General features: G+C 46.4%; 1 protein-coding gene across 1 annotated transcript in view; it reads right to left on the bottom strand.

Annotated features, from left to right (window-relative positions):
• Positions 1-18240, bottom strand: part of RAB26 (RAB26, member RAS oncogene family) — a 173250-nt gene that overhangs the window by 51085 nt on the left and 103925 nt on the right. Inside the window, exon 3 of the mRNA XM_063314828.1 lies at positions 66-107. Within this exon, the coding sequence (XP_063170898.1) occupies positions 66-107 (42 nt within the window). The remainder of the gene's footprint in view (positions 1-65; positions 108-18240) is intronic.

The following is an 18240-nucleotide window of genomic DNA, read 5'->3' as shown; positions in this document are numbered from 1 at the left end:
AGAACCCAGAGATGCAAAGAAACAACAAAACATTCACAATCAAACTGACACAGGGTTTGGCTTACCTGCAATTTCACTTTGACACCATCCACATTCAGGACTTTATTCTGGAACAGAGAAAAAGAAGAACCCTGCTTCAGTTCATGAGCAGCATTACCCTCTCACCAGAATACTCCTTTGGTGAGAGTTAAATAAACAACTGGTTGTTTAAGACCCATGGCAAAGAAAAACACTCCCAGGGCAGGGCAGAAAAGTTCATTTCATAATAAAGAAAACACCACCCATTTGGACTGACCTAAGGGAGCAGTTAGATCATGTTGTCTGACCTTGAAAACCTAAGCAGGGTTGAAGGGAGATGACCAGGAAACACCAGAGCTATAGAAGGCTGGGAAGTCAGTCTGTCTGTCTGTCCATCAGTCTGCCTGCCCACCTGCCTGCCTGTCTCCTTCTGGAAGGTAACAGCAAGCATACTCAGCTTGACGTCCCCAGGAGCTGAGCACAACTCCCAGGAGCCTGGGCTTAGCGCTTTGCGCTGCAGCCTGATGGGCAAGTATCAGCATGGAGCAGCCCTCTCCTAGGAGCCCCACTGGCTCCTGATTCCTTCTTGCTGGGAATGCTTGGGGATGTAGCTCCGTCTTGGCTGGACCTGCCTTCCCGAAAAAGGAGGGCTCCTTGGCCAGAGAGCTACAAATGCCACTTTGCGAGGAAAGAAGCTTTGAGGTAAACACAAGACAACATCACTGGGAGCCCATCTAAATTGATTAAATTTGATAAAGAAATTTGATGAATAATTACAGGACCACTCTAGGGGGACTGCTCAATGTATCATTACTGATCACCGCAACCATAATAAGCACCTAGTCCTGTACGACGGTGGTGTGCAAAATGCTCTGAACTGAACATGGCCATTTCAGGTGATGCAAACTTGAGGAAAATAGTCCGTAGCTCAAAGTAAGTCCTTGCTCCTGTGTTTTTCATTCTAGAACCACCCTATTACACGAAGAGAGAGTGATACCTACAACTATCCTATAGGGAAAAAGTGGTTAAGGAGTTAACTTTTAATTTTCAAAAAATTACATGGCAAACAGTGGAGTATTAAAACACAGTTAGCTTTCTGCTTCTGCATTCACAAGTATTCAAAACAGTTTGATGGTGCCTTCAAAAAAATACCCTTCCTTGGACTGGTTGCAAAACCCAGTTTCCACCATTTTATATTCAGTGTACTAGAAAACCCATGAAGTTGGGGATGATAGGAACCGATGAAGCAAACTATTGGAGAAGGCAGCCATGGGCAACAGTATGCCTGTAGCTCTGAGCTCAGGACCTCTGCAATGAGTTAATGATCTGGGACAGCAAATGCATCAGACTGCCATGTCTGGGGGCCAACCCAGACACAGCAGTCTGACTGGAGAGGCTTTCAGAGACCCGTTAGATACAACCCTGCGCTCCATGGAGATTGAAATCTGCCCGTTTGTCCTCCGACGTTCTGCACAGCCTCTCAGACAGACACATCCCTACACCAGGAAGCTGCTGGACTCAGAGGCAGAGCAGTTCCCAATTCAAGGAAACAGCTCAGGATTAGCCTCTCCCACCGGGCCACGGATGACAAGTGTAGTCTAACACATTCTTCACCAGTTACGGGTCCCTGGCTTTGCGGCTTAAAACCTTCCCACTGGCCCAGGCTTACGGGAAGCTCCAGCAGGTCAGGATGGCAACAGCCTTTCCTGTTTTTCTCCAGACATCTGCTATTCAGAGATACTGTGTCTCTGAACATGGAGGTTTTACTCAGCTGTCACCAAAATGCAGTGCAAATCAACAGGTCTTTGGAGTCCACCGGAGCAGCGGTCGCTGAAAACCTGAAGCTTGAGCAGAGTACCTATGGCAGAGCTCCTGGAAGTCCAGAGAGCATTTTAGGTCATGCAGGTTTCCAGCTTGTAGCTAAGAGGGAAAGTCCTGCCTTTCTGCCCCCAAATATGGTAAGATCGTCCTACAAAGGAGAATCCCGTGGCTGCAAGGAGGCTGCCCTGCATCGCAGCTTGAGCAGGACAGGGACTCAGAGAAACACGGGGCATCCTCTTTGGGAGAGTGGGTAGCTCTGTGAGCACCAGGTCAGCCTTTAGGAGTGAAACAGGCCTCTTGACTCAACTCAGAGAGGAAAGCATCAGCCCTCTGAAGGGGAAGGAAGACTGGATGGGCCTCTGGGGGCTCCTGAAGGAAAGCAAAGTGACGCAGCTGAAGAAAGAAGCAGAGGAGCAGGACTTGCCCCAAGAGAGCAGCAGGAGCTGCTCATGCAGCCCTCAAAAGGCCCAAATTCAGGGAGTCCAACAGGAGGCTGGTGTCTGCAGGTGCCCCTCCTCGCCTCCCAGCCGGACCTGGGTGAGACTGAGTTGGAGCCAGGTCCTCCGCATCCAAACGCACCCAGCTCCTGGGCCCTGGGACCAAACGGCCGGGTGGCAGCAGAGGCCCTTTTGCAGATGCTGCTGTTGCCAGACGTTCGTCTACCTGGTTCATGGGAGAGGCCTTTCTCCGGCGTGGCTCCAAGGCTATGGAACGTTTTGCCCAGGGAGATGTATTTGACTCCCCAACTCCTGGTATTTAGGAAAATGGCAAAAATGCATTTAATTTACCAAGCTTTTAACTATCAATTGATTTTAGTGATATTAACTGTAGTGATACTAACAATCACTTCTTACGTTTTGTTTCCCCCCCCCCCCCGCCTCTCTATCCTACGTCCCCTTGCCTGCTTATGTATCAGTTTCTGGTCCTGTCCCTTCCAGCCCTCTGGGACCTTTGCTCATTGAGCACCTTTGCCTTCAGCTGCCAGAAGAGCTCTTCTTCCTCAGCCGCTCCATCCTCTTCCCCTTTGCACCTCCTTGGGCCTACTTCCATGCCTTCCTCAACCTCTCTCTCAGGGGTGTCCATGGGGTATGATGAAAAACACCAAGATGACGGTGCAACTGAAGCTCCATCATGTTTTTATGTTTCATCTCCAGCTTTGCCAACATAAAAATGGCTTTTGCTTCCATCGGCAGCCAGGGTGGCAAGCGTATTGCAAAATACAATCCTGTAAAACTAGAGTACCCAACCTTTATGCACTGATTTTATCAGAGTGGAATCCATGCTGGGATGGATGCCGCTGGTGGCCTCTGCCCCTCCCTTAATTATTGCCCGCAAGCAAAGCAGCTGCTGACTTCTCTGAGGAAGGGAGCCACACACTTGTTCTGAGAGGGGAACCAAAACTCACACTCCTTCCCTGCCAACCTTACACAGCACGTTCATTCACAGTTCCCTGAATTTTACAGAGGTTCACCAATATATATATCGTGTGTGAGGGGGCAGAGCTGCACATATTCATGAAAATAATTTGTGTGTGCAGTAATTAAAAAGAGAAAATCAAATGCAATGGACTGGGCTAAGAGCAGGGCCGCAACCAGGGACTGTATCACCCGGGGCAAACATGGATTCCGCGCCCATTTTGGCGTCCCCCCAGCGCTCATTTTGGCGCCGGGGCACATGCCCTGCTTGCCCCCCCCCAGTTGCGGCCCTGGCTAAGAGAAATCGTGTCCAACTCCCCATTCCATTTCTCAGCGTCCCAACCTCCATACCTTGGCTTTCCATTATAACCCCTAATGTTATTCTGATCCGCTAAGAGCTTTGTGCACAGAAGACAGCGGCATTTCAGTACAATCTCCCGGTGCAGAATTTCTGTCTGGAGGAGCCTGTCCTGTCTCACTTAGGAGTCACGCTAGCAAGCAAAGAAGCATTGTCAAAGTGACACAGGTCAAACTGCCGTAACAGTCGATCCACTGGGGCTGTAAGCCGAGGTCAGTCCAAGGGTCACCAACTGAATACCTGGAATACAAGACCTCCCCCCTGCCCGCCTGGACCCAGCTGCAACGCCGACATACTCAGGCAGCAGCCTGTCTGCCACACTCCACCAACATTGCTTCATCTTGTCTCTAGGCTTAACTTGCTCTTCATCGTGTTTCCTGGTTAAGCTGACAGTATGCAACGGCATGCAGGTGTGTAAAATCTCCTGTCCTTTGCCACCCAACTATGGCAGGGGCACAGTCAGGTGAGCGGCAGTGAGAGGAATCAGAGCAGCACATCAGGCTAATGAAATGTTCCTTGGGATTAACTTTGGGGAAGCAAATTTCACGCAGGTGGAGTTTCCTGCTGACTCAGGGACGGACGAAGAAGAGCCCTTGAACTCAGCAGTGGGGAAAGGCCTGCGGATCTTCTACCTGTTTCTCCAGTTCGAGGTCCCTTTTGTGTAGGCAGTGTCCTGAGTGTGCATTACATCAGTTTTACCTTTCATTGTTTTCTCAGTAACCTCACACATGGAAGTGGCTTTTCGCACAGCAGCTGCGCACTGGATTCCCTGTGAACTATCCACAACTCCTTTCCTGATCCATGAGTTGATTCACTACCTCTATGGAACTAGGGTTGTTTTTACTCCAACAGGTATCATCATTCTCTCCTGAACTGAATTTGCTATTTTAATGCCTCTTTGCCTATTGGTGGAAGGATCATTAAAAGGGAAATTGTTTACAGTATCGAAGGAAAGGTCAAAGAAGAAAGAAATCTGCACACTTGCCAATTTATTTCAGACAAATCCATCTTGGCTCATTTCCCTTTTTCATTTCAGGTTGTTAAAAAGCAAGCAAGTTCAGACACACTAATGATTCAAGATCTTCTGATACAATTGTAAAAGAAAATAAGCCATCATCTGCTGAGGCAGCAAGCCAGGTTCTATCATGGAAGCAGGCATTCGACCAGGCTATATTACAGCTTTGTGTCAAATACACGAAGGGATGTTTCACTTGAATCCATGCAACAAGACAGAGGGTTGTTTGAGGGCTCCAGAGCAACTTGTCTGACCTGGTGTCTTCCAGATGTTTTGGACCTATAATCCCATTATCCCCAACTTGCATGACTGGCAAAACAAAGCACATGCATTGGCTACCATCATTGATTGACGGCTCTTCTGTAGTTCACCCGTATGCAGAGCAAGGCAGAGAAGGTGAATGATTGGTGAGAAGGTGGCCGAGTTTCCTTCTCCCCTTTAGGACGGCCGTGTGGCCAAAGAGAGGAACAAGCTTATGTTGTTGCAGCCGAGAGAGCAGTTTTGGATGCAAGAGCTGTAGCAGGTATGACAATTGACGGTGGAAGGCTGAGAGGAGGCAGAAATATCGCTCAGTCCAACTCGACCCTGCTTTTGTTTAACCTTGCTTTGCCTTCCAAAATAAAGCCTGAAGTGATTTACTATAATGTGTGAAAAGACGTACAAGGAGGTTAAAAACAAGGCAAAACTGCAGCAACAATCCATCAATAACATTTCTGAGACCATCAATAACATTTCAGTTCAATACAGTTCAATTAATGGATACAACAGCCATAAACATGAAGCCCTAAAAAGTGCCAGCCAATTGCCCAAGAAGGGGCCAACCACAAGGGACCCAGGCTCCTACCAAAATGCTGCACTGAATCCCCCCCCCCCCCGCCAATTCCCTGAGGGGGCTTTTGTAAAGTCAGCGGTATCTTCCTTGCATGCAGCTTCTAGACCAGTGTTTCTCAACCTTGGCAGCTTGAAGATATGTGGGCTTCCAGTCCCAGAATTTCCCATCCAGCCATGCCGGGTGGGGAATTCAGGGAATTGAAGTCCACACATCTTCAAGTTGCCAAGGTTGAGAAACACTGGTCTAGACTTTCATCTTGCACTTACTTCCGCAATAAGATGTTGCAGGGGCATCTTAACATTTTATTTGTTTTTGTCTTAACTTACAATAATCTGCTCAGGAACTAATGGCAATGAAGGCAGAATAATAATTTTTTCTCTGCAATCAAACCTAACCCCAATAATGGCATCTCTAGAGTGGAAAAATACACTGGAGTTCATATAAGGAATGTACGGATTATATACATGAAATTATGAAACTGTTTGTTTTATATGTTAATTGAATGCATATTTAAAAGGTGCAAGTTCACCTTCCCTTCTGAGTAACACAATGCTCCAAGCCATTCCAAACTGACTAGTCCAGAAAAAACAGAACACCACTCTATTTTAACCCTTGTTTAAATCAACTTCCAGTTCTGTTAGCAGCTTTTCTACAAGCTGAGCCTAACTCCATTTTCCTTGACAGAAAGCAATCTTAGGTTCCTTCACACTTTGCAAAATCTGTCACATTAGCTTTCACATGCTTCCAAACCATCTACCTTGTTATTCTAACAGATGAAAGGCTTTTAATTCTCTACAAAAAAGGCTTGTATATGCCTGTAGCAGGCCACCAGAATTGCTAAAGAACTTATTTTCCTGATTGACAGCAGAGCCAGAATTTCACTGCCTCCCAATCCTTCTGACCAGCAACCCTCAATTCGCCTCTTCCCTCATTTCATAAAAGGAGCTTTAACAAAATAAAGGAGAAAGGCCAGAGCAAGTTAGCTACCTGTAACCAAGATTCTCTGGGTGGCCATCTGGTATTCACAGGGGTGAGAATTTGTGCCTGCGCAGAACCTCTAGAATCTTTTAGTTGAACTCACACAAAGGAAAGGATGGATAGGTTATCAGTTACAAGCAACTGACCAATTCCTCATCCTTGTGGCCCGGATCATGGGAGAACAGAAGACTGTGTTCTTAGGGGTAAGTCAGGGTCAACTGATGAGCAATGAACGAACAGCTTCTCTGTTTTAACTTCAATCCCAAATGTCTTCTTATATTATTTTAATATTCTGCCATTCATGAAGCCTTGGAACACTGCAGTTTATTTTTTCCTTGAAAAGTGTAGGTGAAAAACTGCAGCTTTATCCCACAGGAAAAGCTGGTATCTCACTAAACAAGAGTGATAGCCTTTCATCCAGAAGATGAGGGCTTCATCCAGTTTAGTTCCAAGTCACCCAATTCTCTACCCTCTTGATTTGTAGGAGCAAAGTGTCAGTGATGCGGATGGTGGCAGATTCGGATGTTCCAGCTATAACTGAGTTGGTGGTGCATGCTGAAAGAGGAAATTGCGGTATTTCTCTCCAACTCAGAAACAGGGACACGGAGGAAGGCTTACCCCTTTATTTTGGCTGTATTCTATAAAGCTAAGCCTAGTGGATGGCTGAGCCCACATGGTAGAAGGCTGGAGATCTCAAACCTCCCCTCCTGAAGCCCTCTTGGTCTTCCATACCTTGGCTCTGCCTTCTCTTTTGAAGTAGGGCCTTGGTCATTCCTGCCACCCCATCTGTCTTTCGGGGGCATCTCACCTGCCATTTGCCCCCTGACCCCAATTTGTATAATAGACAGGGTGGTTACAACCTTTTCTGCCTTTCTGGCAATTAAAAGAGTCAAAATACAATTGTTATAGAAGCAATGTCTCTAATGCCACTTCCCGGTCATAAAGTACATAGGTTAGAGCAGTGTTTCTCAACCTCAGCAAAGACATGTGGACTTAAAACTCCCAGAATTCCCCAGCCAGCATGTGTGAACTTCAACATGCTGTCTGGGGTATTCTGGGAGTTGGAGTCCACACATCTTAAAGCTGCTGAGGTTGAGAAACACTGTAATAGAAATTTTTTCTTTTCCTTGGGTGATAGGCCAATCTCACAAGAAACAACTTTGTTAAAATAGAAAATACAATACTCTGGACGGACCACAAGATGGCATCGGTTTACTACTAATTTCTCAGAATCTGCGGAAACCTATTTAGAAAGGTTTCGCATTTTAAGTCACAAGTATTTTCCAATTCAGAATTGTATTTTCATCACTAGATTGTACAGAGAAAATAAGAATATGAGACAATGAGGCCACAACACTTAGTGCCACAACAAAAACAAATTAAACCAGTGCAGATTCCTAGCTAGAATGTTTTTGCTCATTTCTACAGAAATAGAAGGCTCTTGAAACAGATGTTCCCTCTGCTTCAACCACCTGGATTTCCCAGCTTCTTGGGATCCTAAGAAATTAATTCCGAGGCTGCTAGGGAGATGGGAAAAATCCCTATTTTAAGAGCTTCAGTCTGCAGGCTTCTCTCAGAATTTTCTGAATATGCTTTATAAGGACTGACGTTGTTCCTCCGTCTTGAGCAGAGGGAGGGGTCAGATATTTGACTCTCCATAGAGGTACACAGAACCCCACAACCCCATGGGGATAGTATGTGAGCCTCTAGCCCAACCCTGGCACGTGGGCCTCTTATTCTTTGGGATCTGCGGGATGTTTTTATGCCCGCTCCTTTCGAAGTCAAGCAAAGAACCTGGAGCAGAAGAAAACTCTCACTGCAAATCTTGAAAGATGAGTCCTGAGAAGGAAGCATGGCCAGGTGAGGGGCAGCACCCCAAGGGAAATGTTCCTGAGGGGCTGGGAGCCTGGAGCCGTTCTGCCCCAGGAGGGGCCAAGCAGGTTCCCAGCCACATGAGAACCAGCCACAATGACAGTCTAGGCCAGTGTTTCTCAACCCTGGCAAGTTTCAGATGCAGCTGGCTGGGGAATTCTGAGAGTTGAAGTCCACACATCTTTAAAGTTGCCAAAGTTGAGAAACACTGGCCTAGGCTAAATCTACACCCTAGGCTAGAAGGGGAAATGATCACTTAAGAGGTCTAAAATGACATTTGAAATGACAAATGTCATTGTATGAATGGGAGGGGCAGGGCTATTAACTGTAGGATTGAAAAAGGTTAACAAGGATGAAAGAGCTAACCTCAAACTGAGAGAAAAGACCGGGGGGGGGGGGGCTGGAGAAGAGGGTCACTCATGGAGTGCCTGGAAGGAGGATGACAACAATCAGGCTAAGAGGTCATCTGCGGGACACAGTTCCCCTCAGAAGCCCCTCGAGCAGCGGATTTTGAATTTCATTGGGGGGGGTGCTTGGAAAGGAGCAGTTCTGACTCCTGGGCAGAGTCCAGCAGGAGATGCTCCTGCTCTAACCTGACCGAAATAGACGGGAGGTTTACCACAGAAATGAGCACATGGTGGCTTCCTGGGGGATTGCCCCCCCCCCCGCCGTTCTTTCAGAGCACTTTATGTTATTTCAACCCCCCCCCCATCAAGCACTAAATGGTCTGCTTCTGTGCTCTTTCGGGCCTATGCAGCCCCTCCTGCCCACAGCACCCACAGCCACCACAGGGGTGCCAGTCAAATTGGGGGGGCACTGGAAAAGTCTCCTGTAAACCCCTCCCCATCGGTAGTTTCTACTCTTCTGTGAAAAAAAGGAGGAACTTCTGGGCAAGGGATACACAAGCAATCTTGTGTAGAGATTCACATCCAGCACAAAATCAATACAATTATTTTTTATCAGATTGAAACAAGACTACATGACAGGACTCCTTCCATCTGAACTGCAAGTTGGCTACAAGGATGGAGTGAGACGGGCAATTATGTGGGTCAGCCTGAGCTGCTCTGAGGAAGTCAGGGGAAACTATAATTAGAAAATAATGAAGGATGCCTTGAATTGCGCAGAACACCCTCCCCCCGGAAAGATAGGTATAAAGTGATTAAAATACATGTGTCTTGAAGTGCTCCAAGACTGCCTGCAGAAACTCAGCAGTAAATCAGAGAGTGACTTGCAGTGCCACTTTCTGTGACTCTTGGTGAGGCTGGGGGTGGGGAGGGGAAGGTAACTGTGCCCATTCTGTTTGCTTGGAGGTGCTACCAAAGTGGCTTGGGCTGCCTTCTTCTGGGATGTGTTTTCAACTTCCCAATTTAGCCAACAGCCCTAGAATTTCCAAGCGGTCTCCCCTCCAAGTATGAAGCAGGAATCATCTTGCTTAGCTTCTGAGTTCAGCCAAGCAGGGGCAGCAGCATGAGTACATTGAGTCTTCATTTTAGCTTTTTCTAACTCCTTTTTTAAGGGGAATAGAAAGTTTTCCAGTCCTGCCCCCTTCAGCAGTCATCTCTGCCCCTCATGGCCAAAACATTTTGCTGCCCTTTGAGTGTATGAACATGAGCATGAGGGTGGCAGGAGAAGCCATTTTTCTGCTCTACAGCAACACCCAAATGCAACCTGCTCAAGCAACCCCAAATCCACTCTGATCCACCTGATCTCCAACGATAGCAGCAGCGGCTGCCCTTCCAAGCACAGGAAATGCACTGCGGATCTTGAGTAGCTTTTCAGCAAAGGTGCCGCCTGACCTTCCATGGCTCCAGTTCAAGGAACATGACACTGAGTCTTCTGTTAGCAGATAAAAGGCAAATGCAGCTGTGCCGGGGTACGAAGAAAGAAAAGCTGAAATCCAGTTGGGCGGCATGTGCTTTCAGGCCAACCAAGAGGCCGGGAGTCCGAGCTGTTTCTCCCTCTGTGCAATGACAGACCCATTGTCAGAGCAGCAACTGCAATCTAGAGACTGACCATGTGGGTGCCCCGAGTCTCAGCATGGACGCTCCACAGACACGCAGCTCCACTGCCCTCAGATGAGATTGTTCTCTCACAAGCTCAGAAATCCCTGGCAGACCCCCATCCCACCAGATCTGCAAAAGCCTGAGACTGCCACGCCAAGCAAACTCCTTGGATACTTCAAGAGGTGCCCCCTCCCAGGCTCTCATTCAACATAAGGTGAAGACTGATCAAAATGTTTCCATGGGGTCAATGACATGTGTAAAAATTAGGCTGAATGATTTCCTGTATGTATTATAATAAGCTGCTTTGTTGTTTTTGCCTTTTTTCTCTACTTGTCTTTCTGGGTCTTTTCCCCTTTTTGTACATTAAAGCCAAAAAACAAAGATTACAGTTTTAAGAAGTTAGGCAGCCCCCTCAGAGGAGATGAAGCAATCCCCCCAGAGGTCACTGAATCACAACTCCTGGGAATGGTCACTCAGCAATATGGGGTGGGGGGAGAGCCACAAGGCCCCCTTTTTCCTTCAGGTGTTTTCCTAGCCTGGGATAACCTCCAGAGACCAGACTTGCCAGGAGCTGTCCAAGGTCCTGTTCGCATCTTTCTCCTTCGGGTGGCTTCTGCCTGGATTTGGCCCCTCCTGACTCAACTGCCTGCCTGAACAAGGATGATAGCTCAGCCAGACGTTTCCTGACACATTTCTGGCACCATTTTCCAGAGACCTGCAGAATGGGGCATACTATTTGGAGCCTGCTCAAATAGCTGCCTGGACTGGAATCCGTTCCTTTTCCTGGCCTTCATTCGCCTGTTATAGTGACCAGGTGCTGGCTTAGCCTTCCCACCCCTTCATCTGAATTTGACTAAAAGGAGAAATCGGACTGGGTGCCAGCTACAAACTGGTAATGCCTCAGCCCCAGTCTCTAGATACTGTATTTGCAAGCCACCTGAAATCACATGGTCTGTTGATGGCTAGAGAATAAAACTTCTTAAAACGAATGGATGGATTACTAAAAGTCAGCCTGAGATCCCAAGCCAGACAGATGGATTCAAAGCTCATTCTTCCACCCTTCCTGAGAGAATGCCACCTTTAGATTCTAGGCAACCATGTTAATGACATCTGTTAACTGGCACCTGCTGGAGTTCGTGCAGAGTGCTGGGAAGCATTTGGCCCAAGAGATCAGAAAGAAGACACCAGGCATTTCAACAAAAAATAATAGTATTCAAACAAAGCCTAGAACATAAACAGTTTCCTCATCCAGAGTCCTGGATGGGCAAAGTCCTTAAATAGAAAAAAGCATATTACAAGTACACAAACACAAGTGTGCTGAGCAGAAAGAGAGGCTGCAAAAACTGAAACAGAAACAGAAACCACTGGCAGCAAGTCCAGGCAAGTTCCCCAAGCATGCAGGCAGCTTTTCCTTATTTGGTCATTCTTTCCCACACCCCAACCTGGGAACAATTAAGCCTGACCTGTTCACCCTGCCAACACTTAAGAAATGATTTGTTACCATGGATACCTGGGTTTCTGTAGCTTACTTTCCAAGCAGAAAACAAATAATACCAACAGCACCCACTATCACATAGGGTTCAAACAGCACATTGGAGCAGGATAAAGTGGGTCAGTTTACGGTTCAGCACACTGTGGAAACCCAGCCATTGTCTCAGCATGATGTGTGGCCTAGGCCATCCCATGGGTGGTTTATTTCTTTGGGCCCTGCACATCATTATCCTGTTTATTAAACCAGGTTTAAGGATTAGTATGATGTGCAAACCCAGCCAATGTATCATGTAAAACTGGTGACTCAGCAGCTGTGTCACAGCAAAAGCAGTTTTTGGTGACAAAGAAAGCATCTTCCTTCCAGTGAACTGGGGAACCTGTTCTTTCTCTACTGAAGAAAATGCTGGTATCCCGTTGCCAAGTTAGTCATACAAAAATGGCATTTGTGCCTCCGTTCTCGTTCTGTAAGCTGGCATTCTCAAGTGTGAGAGGATTCTTCTCTAAATGCCAGGTATTATAGAAAAATTAACATCAGGGTTGGAAAAGATGCTGAAAGTATATATACAAAAGTTCTTTAAATAAAAATATTAAGAACAAGCAGTCCTAAAATATTCCTGTCTAGAACAAAACAAAACTCATACACAAAGGAGGACTATGTGACAATTCTGCATGGGCATCAACTGTTTTAATTTAAAATAAGAACACCCCTCTCTTCTTCTGTGAGTTGAATGACTTTTGCACATATTGGGAAAACTAAACTGTTTTAAATATTTGTTTTTTTAACCACTCTGATCACCTTGTTCTGAGATACCACATCTCTTTTCCTTTCATGTTGGGCCATGAATGACAAACAAGCTGCCTAGTGTCAGTTCTTGTTTGGACATAACTCTTAAGTTTTTTTAAATTGGTATCTCATCCTTTTTGGAACAAAAATGCAGTATGTTTAGACAGGTATATACATTATATAATAAGTTATGTCTTAACCTTTTAACTTTAAAAACTTGTTCGACCGCATCATCTGCAAATCTGTTTCAATTAAAAACAGAAAAGACCAACTTGGTTATCTCAGCCTTCCTGAAGGAAACTGGAAAAGACTCATTTAAAATTAAAATGTGCATTTTAAGCAATAATGCCTTGGGTTGAAACACAAGCCCCCTACATTCTGGTTCTATTCATTAGCCCTCTACCTTTTGACATCACTCAGTGGTAGCCCCCATAGCAAACTTTGTGGTTAAATGATATATGGATTTGTTTGATTCTCTCCCTCCTATAAGTAAAATTAAATTATTTCACTGGCATTAAGAGTTGAGCAAGAAATAAAATATCATTTACTTTTACTAATTTTAATCTATGCAAAACAAAATGACAAGACCTTGCAACTTTCTAAAATAAAACCTTTACATTGGAAATAAACAATAAAGCACAAACATGAAGACCTGGATTTTTAAATTAGCTTCCTTTTCCACAGTTCCCTAAATCTGGGTTTTATTTTTAGGGCAGCCCCTCTCATTTCTTGGTGCACATTTATTTCAGATCGATATTTGCTCTGTATACCAGCAATTGTAGAAAATCCTGACTCACACAAACATGACACTTCAAATGGAATTAGAATGCTCACAGGTTTCTCACTTAAGGCTTTGCACTCTGATCAAAAATTCAGGGAGAGGCACTGTCAGGAATTTTATTTTCAAAGAAGTATCAGAACAGACATCAACAAATTGCTTCTCTTCATAACCGTGAGTGTGCCAGGCACCACTTTAGCATCAAATCCATTTCTCATCCAGTCAAATAACACACTTAGGACAGTCTTCACCAAATTAAAAAAACACACTGAAACTCACAGGTGTGTAACTTTGACCAGCCCTTCTTTGCTCAGTCCTACTTTTATCAGCAATGTTGGCAGACTGATCATCTTCAGCTTCCCCACCTCCACAAAATGCTTGGGTCTTGCTATGACTGGCAACTGGTTTTGACAGATGACTACAATCCAGGGGCTTAGTCAAAACTTCTTCAAGGCTTTGCAGCTAGACTCACCTGGGCAAGCGCACACAAGGCGGGAGTGAGTTTTGGTGCTGCTACCGCTTCGCCTGTGTAAGGCCTCATGCCCACCCACGTGAACCCCAGCCTGGCTAGAACTACTCAAGTTCAGAATGTCGGCTCAAGTACTGGACAATTTTCTAGTTTTCTGGCTGCACTTCTTAGGTCATCCGTAAAAAATATTGTGTATTGGACGAAGTAAATGTCTCCACCAAGAGACTTGCTTTTACTGGTCTGAGATTCACAAGTAATCTGCAAATAGCCAAATTAGAGTTACTCTTGATTGTATTTGGAATTATCTGCCTTTTCTTTTCTTCCTATTTGCCCCTTCCCCCAAGTCCCTTTACATCGTGATATCTGCTAGTGCTCTTTTAAGAGGAAATGTCTCAATTGCCAGGCTACAGGTTACAAAATTATTCTTTAGAATTTCCATAGAATTTTGGTAGTTGCATGCTTTTAGGCTAGAAAATCCATAGAAACTATTTCTGTGTTTTTCCTAAGTGGGCTGAAAGTTGGTGGCACCTTGTAACCCCAATTCTACCCCCTGCTCACACAACAGTCATGGTCTATCCTCCCCAGCCCATGATTTAAATTGCCCCCCCCCACACTTTCCAGGGTTCTGGAGAACATCCAGTCTTTCCTTGTGAAACTGACAGGGTGCACATGTTCATTGTGCTTCTTCCTCCTCTTCAGGAACGTGTGTTCAGGAGACCAGCCATAACGGTCCTTGTTCAGCGCCTGCCCCAGGTCACACATACTTGGGGGAGATGCCTACATATTCCCTTGGCTATTTATCAGCATCCCCCCAATACTGGCTTGCCTGCCCACGCAGACAACCCCCATGCTTAGCCAGACCAGGTAGCAGTGGCCTTAGCGGGCCATCCGTCCCCCGTGGCTCCATCCTCACAGCAGAGGCCAAGGGGGCAGATCTAAACAGCGTCCCAAAATGTCACCTGGTTAGCTACTAAGGAAAGAGCCTCCCACACTCTCCAGGTCTGCAGCCCTGAGTGAGGAAGGAGACTGCAGGGCTGGCAACAGCAGAGGAGCCCAGGCTGCCCTGAAGGCCCTCCCTGCATACTCTGCACTTCCGTTCCTTACTCTTCTTCTTGCAACCTCTTTGCGGAGACCTCATCCGCTCTGAGGGCCTTCCCAATTTACCCACCCGAGCCTGCATCGAAGCTGAGTTCCTGAGAGAGAGAGAGCTTCCTCCAGGCTTCCAAAAGGGAAGAGAGATGGAATCGACCCCTGCCCCCCCGCCCCCCCCCCCCCGGCAACCAGTAAGCCCTTTGTTCACTGCCATTTGTCATCCCCCGAACCTCTCCGCTCTGCCCACATGCTGCAGGGTGTCCAGGTGCTGCTGTGATAAGTGAACAAAGACCAGAGTCGGCTACCAGCAGCTGCTGATTAACACTGTGCCACAGCAGAGATCTCAAGATTGCTCTTGGCTCTTTCTGCACATACCCTGGACCTCCGAGTCCCCACCAGCCTCTCCCCACATCCGCCTACACCAAGCCTCTGCATAAATGCACAGCAGCCTGGAAAGAACAGCACCAAGCCTGCGGCAGGATGATTTCTTCACTGCTTGGACAAGGGCAGATGGCACCGCTGCAGAGGCCCCGGGGGCACGTAGGGGCAGAGCGTATCGGAGAGCTCTCATCAGCTGCACTTCACAAGGCCTGCCTTTGGCCGGAGAAAGGGCAGCTCTGCTTCCTATGCAGAGACCTGCTGAAATAGGGGAGGGCCGGATACGTTTCTCGAGGGAGGACGCGGGACAGGCACAACAGCGCAGAGCAGACATCTCCTGGGAAAGCGCAGACAGCAGCTGCTCTGTGAGGAATGCCACAGAGCTGAGCACCTGTCAGTGGCCCCTGCTCAATCCTCTGCTTTGCAGCCCAGGGCAGGAGAGCCTCCTTCAGCTCCCTCGCAGTCAGGGTGAGCGCACACCCCACAAAGCCACAGGGGATCGGCTTTGTTTTGCCTCTGCCGTGCGGTTTGCAAACCTTGGGCCATGGTTTACTCTGCTGCACCGATCCACCCAACTGTGGTTTATTCAACTAACTGTTATCAATGTAATAACGGTTTAGCACAATATGTGAACCCAGTCACAGTTTACAGAGACTACCCCTGTAGAGGGCTTTAACCAAGAACTTCTGGCACCTTTTCAACCAAGAAAAGGAAGTTTCTTATATGGTGTTAACTTGGGCACTGGATTCCACTTCCTGTGCAGACCCAACAGTTGCATATTTTCAGCCTCGGCTGCCCCTCTTGTGAGGTGCAGAGGGTCGTTTCGTTGCTGTCACGAGAGACGCGGGCTTCCCCCTCCTTGGCCAGAGGTCAGTTTCCACAGCAGACAGGCAGCTTTCTGGGATGCAGCTGCCTCCCTAAATTACCTTTCTTAAAAAATAAATTTTATTAAAAGCTTTAAAGAGGAGGTGAAAGCTAACGAACACTAACACAGAATAAAGAAAAGAAAGAAAGAAAAAGAGAGAGAAAAAGAAAAAGCTTCCAATTTCTCCTGCAGCAAATGCAAGCATAATTACAAAGCTCTCTCTCACTCTATGGTTACAAAAAAAGCTCACTTTTTTTCTCTTATCTAAATTTTTTTCTAATCATCAAAACCATGCATCATAAGTTCATTTTTTTCTGTTTCATGCAAAAAGTCCATAACTGGTTTCTAGTCAGCCATAAACATAGATACTGTCTTTTCTCTGACCGAGGAAGTCCATTTCACCACCTTTGCAAGTCCCATCATCATCACCGGCTGTTCCTCTCTGGCAGCTGCTGTCACCTAAATTCCGCCTCCCTACATCCCAATACCGCGTGCAAATCCTGGGTTGCTTTGTGTTCCGCTTCGGGCGCTTAAGCACCTTTTACCTTCCTAGGCCACCGTCCAGCCCCTTGGCAAAGCCACGTACAACAGTGCCCGGTGCAGGGCAGCCAGCAGAAATCCACTCAGGGTTTTGCCTGAGTCAAGGATGGCTTCCAATGGCCTCAAGGGCAGAGTCCCATGTTCTGAGGCAGGCCTTACCGATTCAGAATGGGCAGGGGACCCAAGACAGACGGGAAGAGCTTTTAGATGGCACCATCGAGGCTGGCCAACACCCCACTTAAAAGAAAGAAAAAAATCTCAAACACTTTCTGTTTCTCTCAAACAAGTTCTGTTTGTGGAAACCTAAAGCTACTCCCCGTGCAGGCTCCAGGAAGCCAGCTTTAAATTCTTCAGCATTGCACATGACTGTAAAAATCTTCCAAGGAAGGGAAGGCAGCCCTTCCATGCAGAGAGCACTTGCCCCATCCAGGGACCTCTGCACATTCAGAGGCCAAGAGAGCAGCTCACTAGTAAGCACACGTGGCCGACATTCTGGTGTCCTCTTTGCAAAGGCAGGACACCTCCAGTCTTCTTCCACTTTAGAGGCAAGGCACTGCTTCTCTGTGATTTGTGGAAGGGAAAATTACATTGGTGGCGCCACACTACATTATTCAACGACACCCAACCGCACAGCCCAACCTGACTGCTATTTATTACACTTCTGATCCACTCTGTTCTCAGAAAACATTATAAAGTCACTTAAAAACATTAAAAATAAAAAACCCAGTAAAAACATTAAAATTAATTAATGACTGTAACAAGAAAGGTACTATAAAGTATATAAAAGATCTATTCACAAATCATATCCCTTCAGGAAAAATCCCTTCTAAATCAATAATCCCCCCCCAATTCTGCACAACGTACTGATTTTTTTTACTTAGTCATCCATTATCACCTCTCTGGGGGGGAGGGTTAAAATGCGAGTTTTCTTTCATTATTCTTTCTCTTTTTATTTTTATTGCAAAAAAGCCATTTCATTAGCAAAAACTGAAAAGAGAAAATGACTTGGAACAATTAAAAATGCTATTCATCAGTAACTCCCACACACATTTAAAGTCATAAAACAGACTGATTTAACACGGGTGAAACTTTCAGTTGAAGAACTTAAGTGATCTTGAAATATAAGTGGGGTTTTTTCCCTCCATGGGGTCTCAGTTATTCACCACTGGAAAAAAAACCTTCAAACCTACACAGAAATCCACTTGAAATTTTAATATGAAAAGGCTGGATTGCTACCATTTGGTGAGAAGCTGTACAGGTAAAGGATAACAGGTGCAGAGAATAAAACTAGTCTGGAAATAACTTAGAATCCATGAGTTGATGCAGATTTGGGAACCAGTGGGAACCAGGGGTGTGCTGGAGCTGCTTGCAAGAGCCAAATTTTCTGGAATTTTGTGAGCCAGCTGACAGCAGAGGGGAGCCTGAGTGCCTTGCACACCAATCAGCTGTTCCGCGGCTCATGGTGTCCTGAGGCAAGAGCAATGGCAATGGAGTCCTCAGAGCTGCTTCTTAAACATTCAGCAACACAGCA

Source organism: Candoia aspera, chromosome 14 (assembly GCF_035149785.1).
Source record: "Candoia aspera isolate rCanAsp1 chromosome 14, rCanAsp1.hap2, whole genome shotgun sequence".
NCBI classification, from domain to species: domain Eukaryota; kingdom Metazoa; phylum Chordata; class Lepidosauria; order Squamata; family Boidae; genus Candoia; species Candoia aspera.
This window is presented reverse-complemented; position numbering and strand designations above follow the sequence as displayed.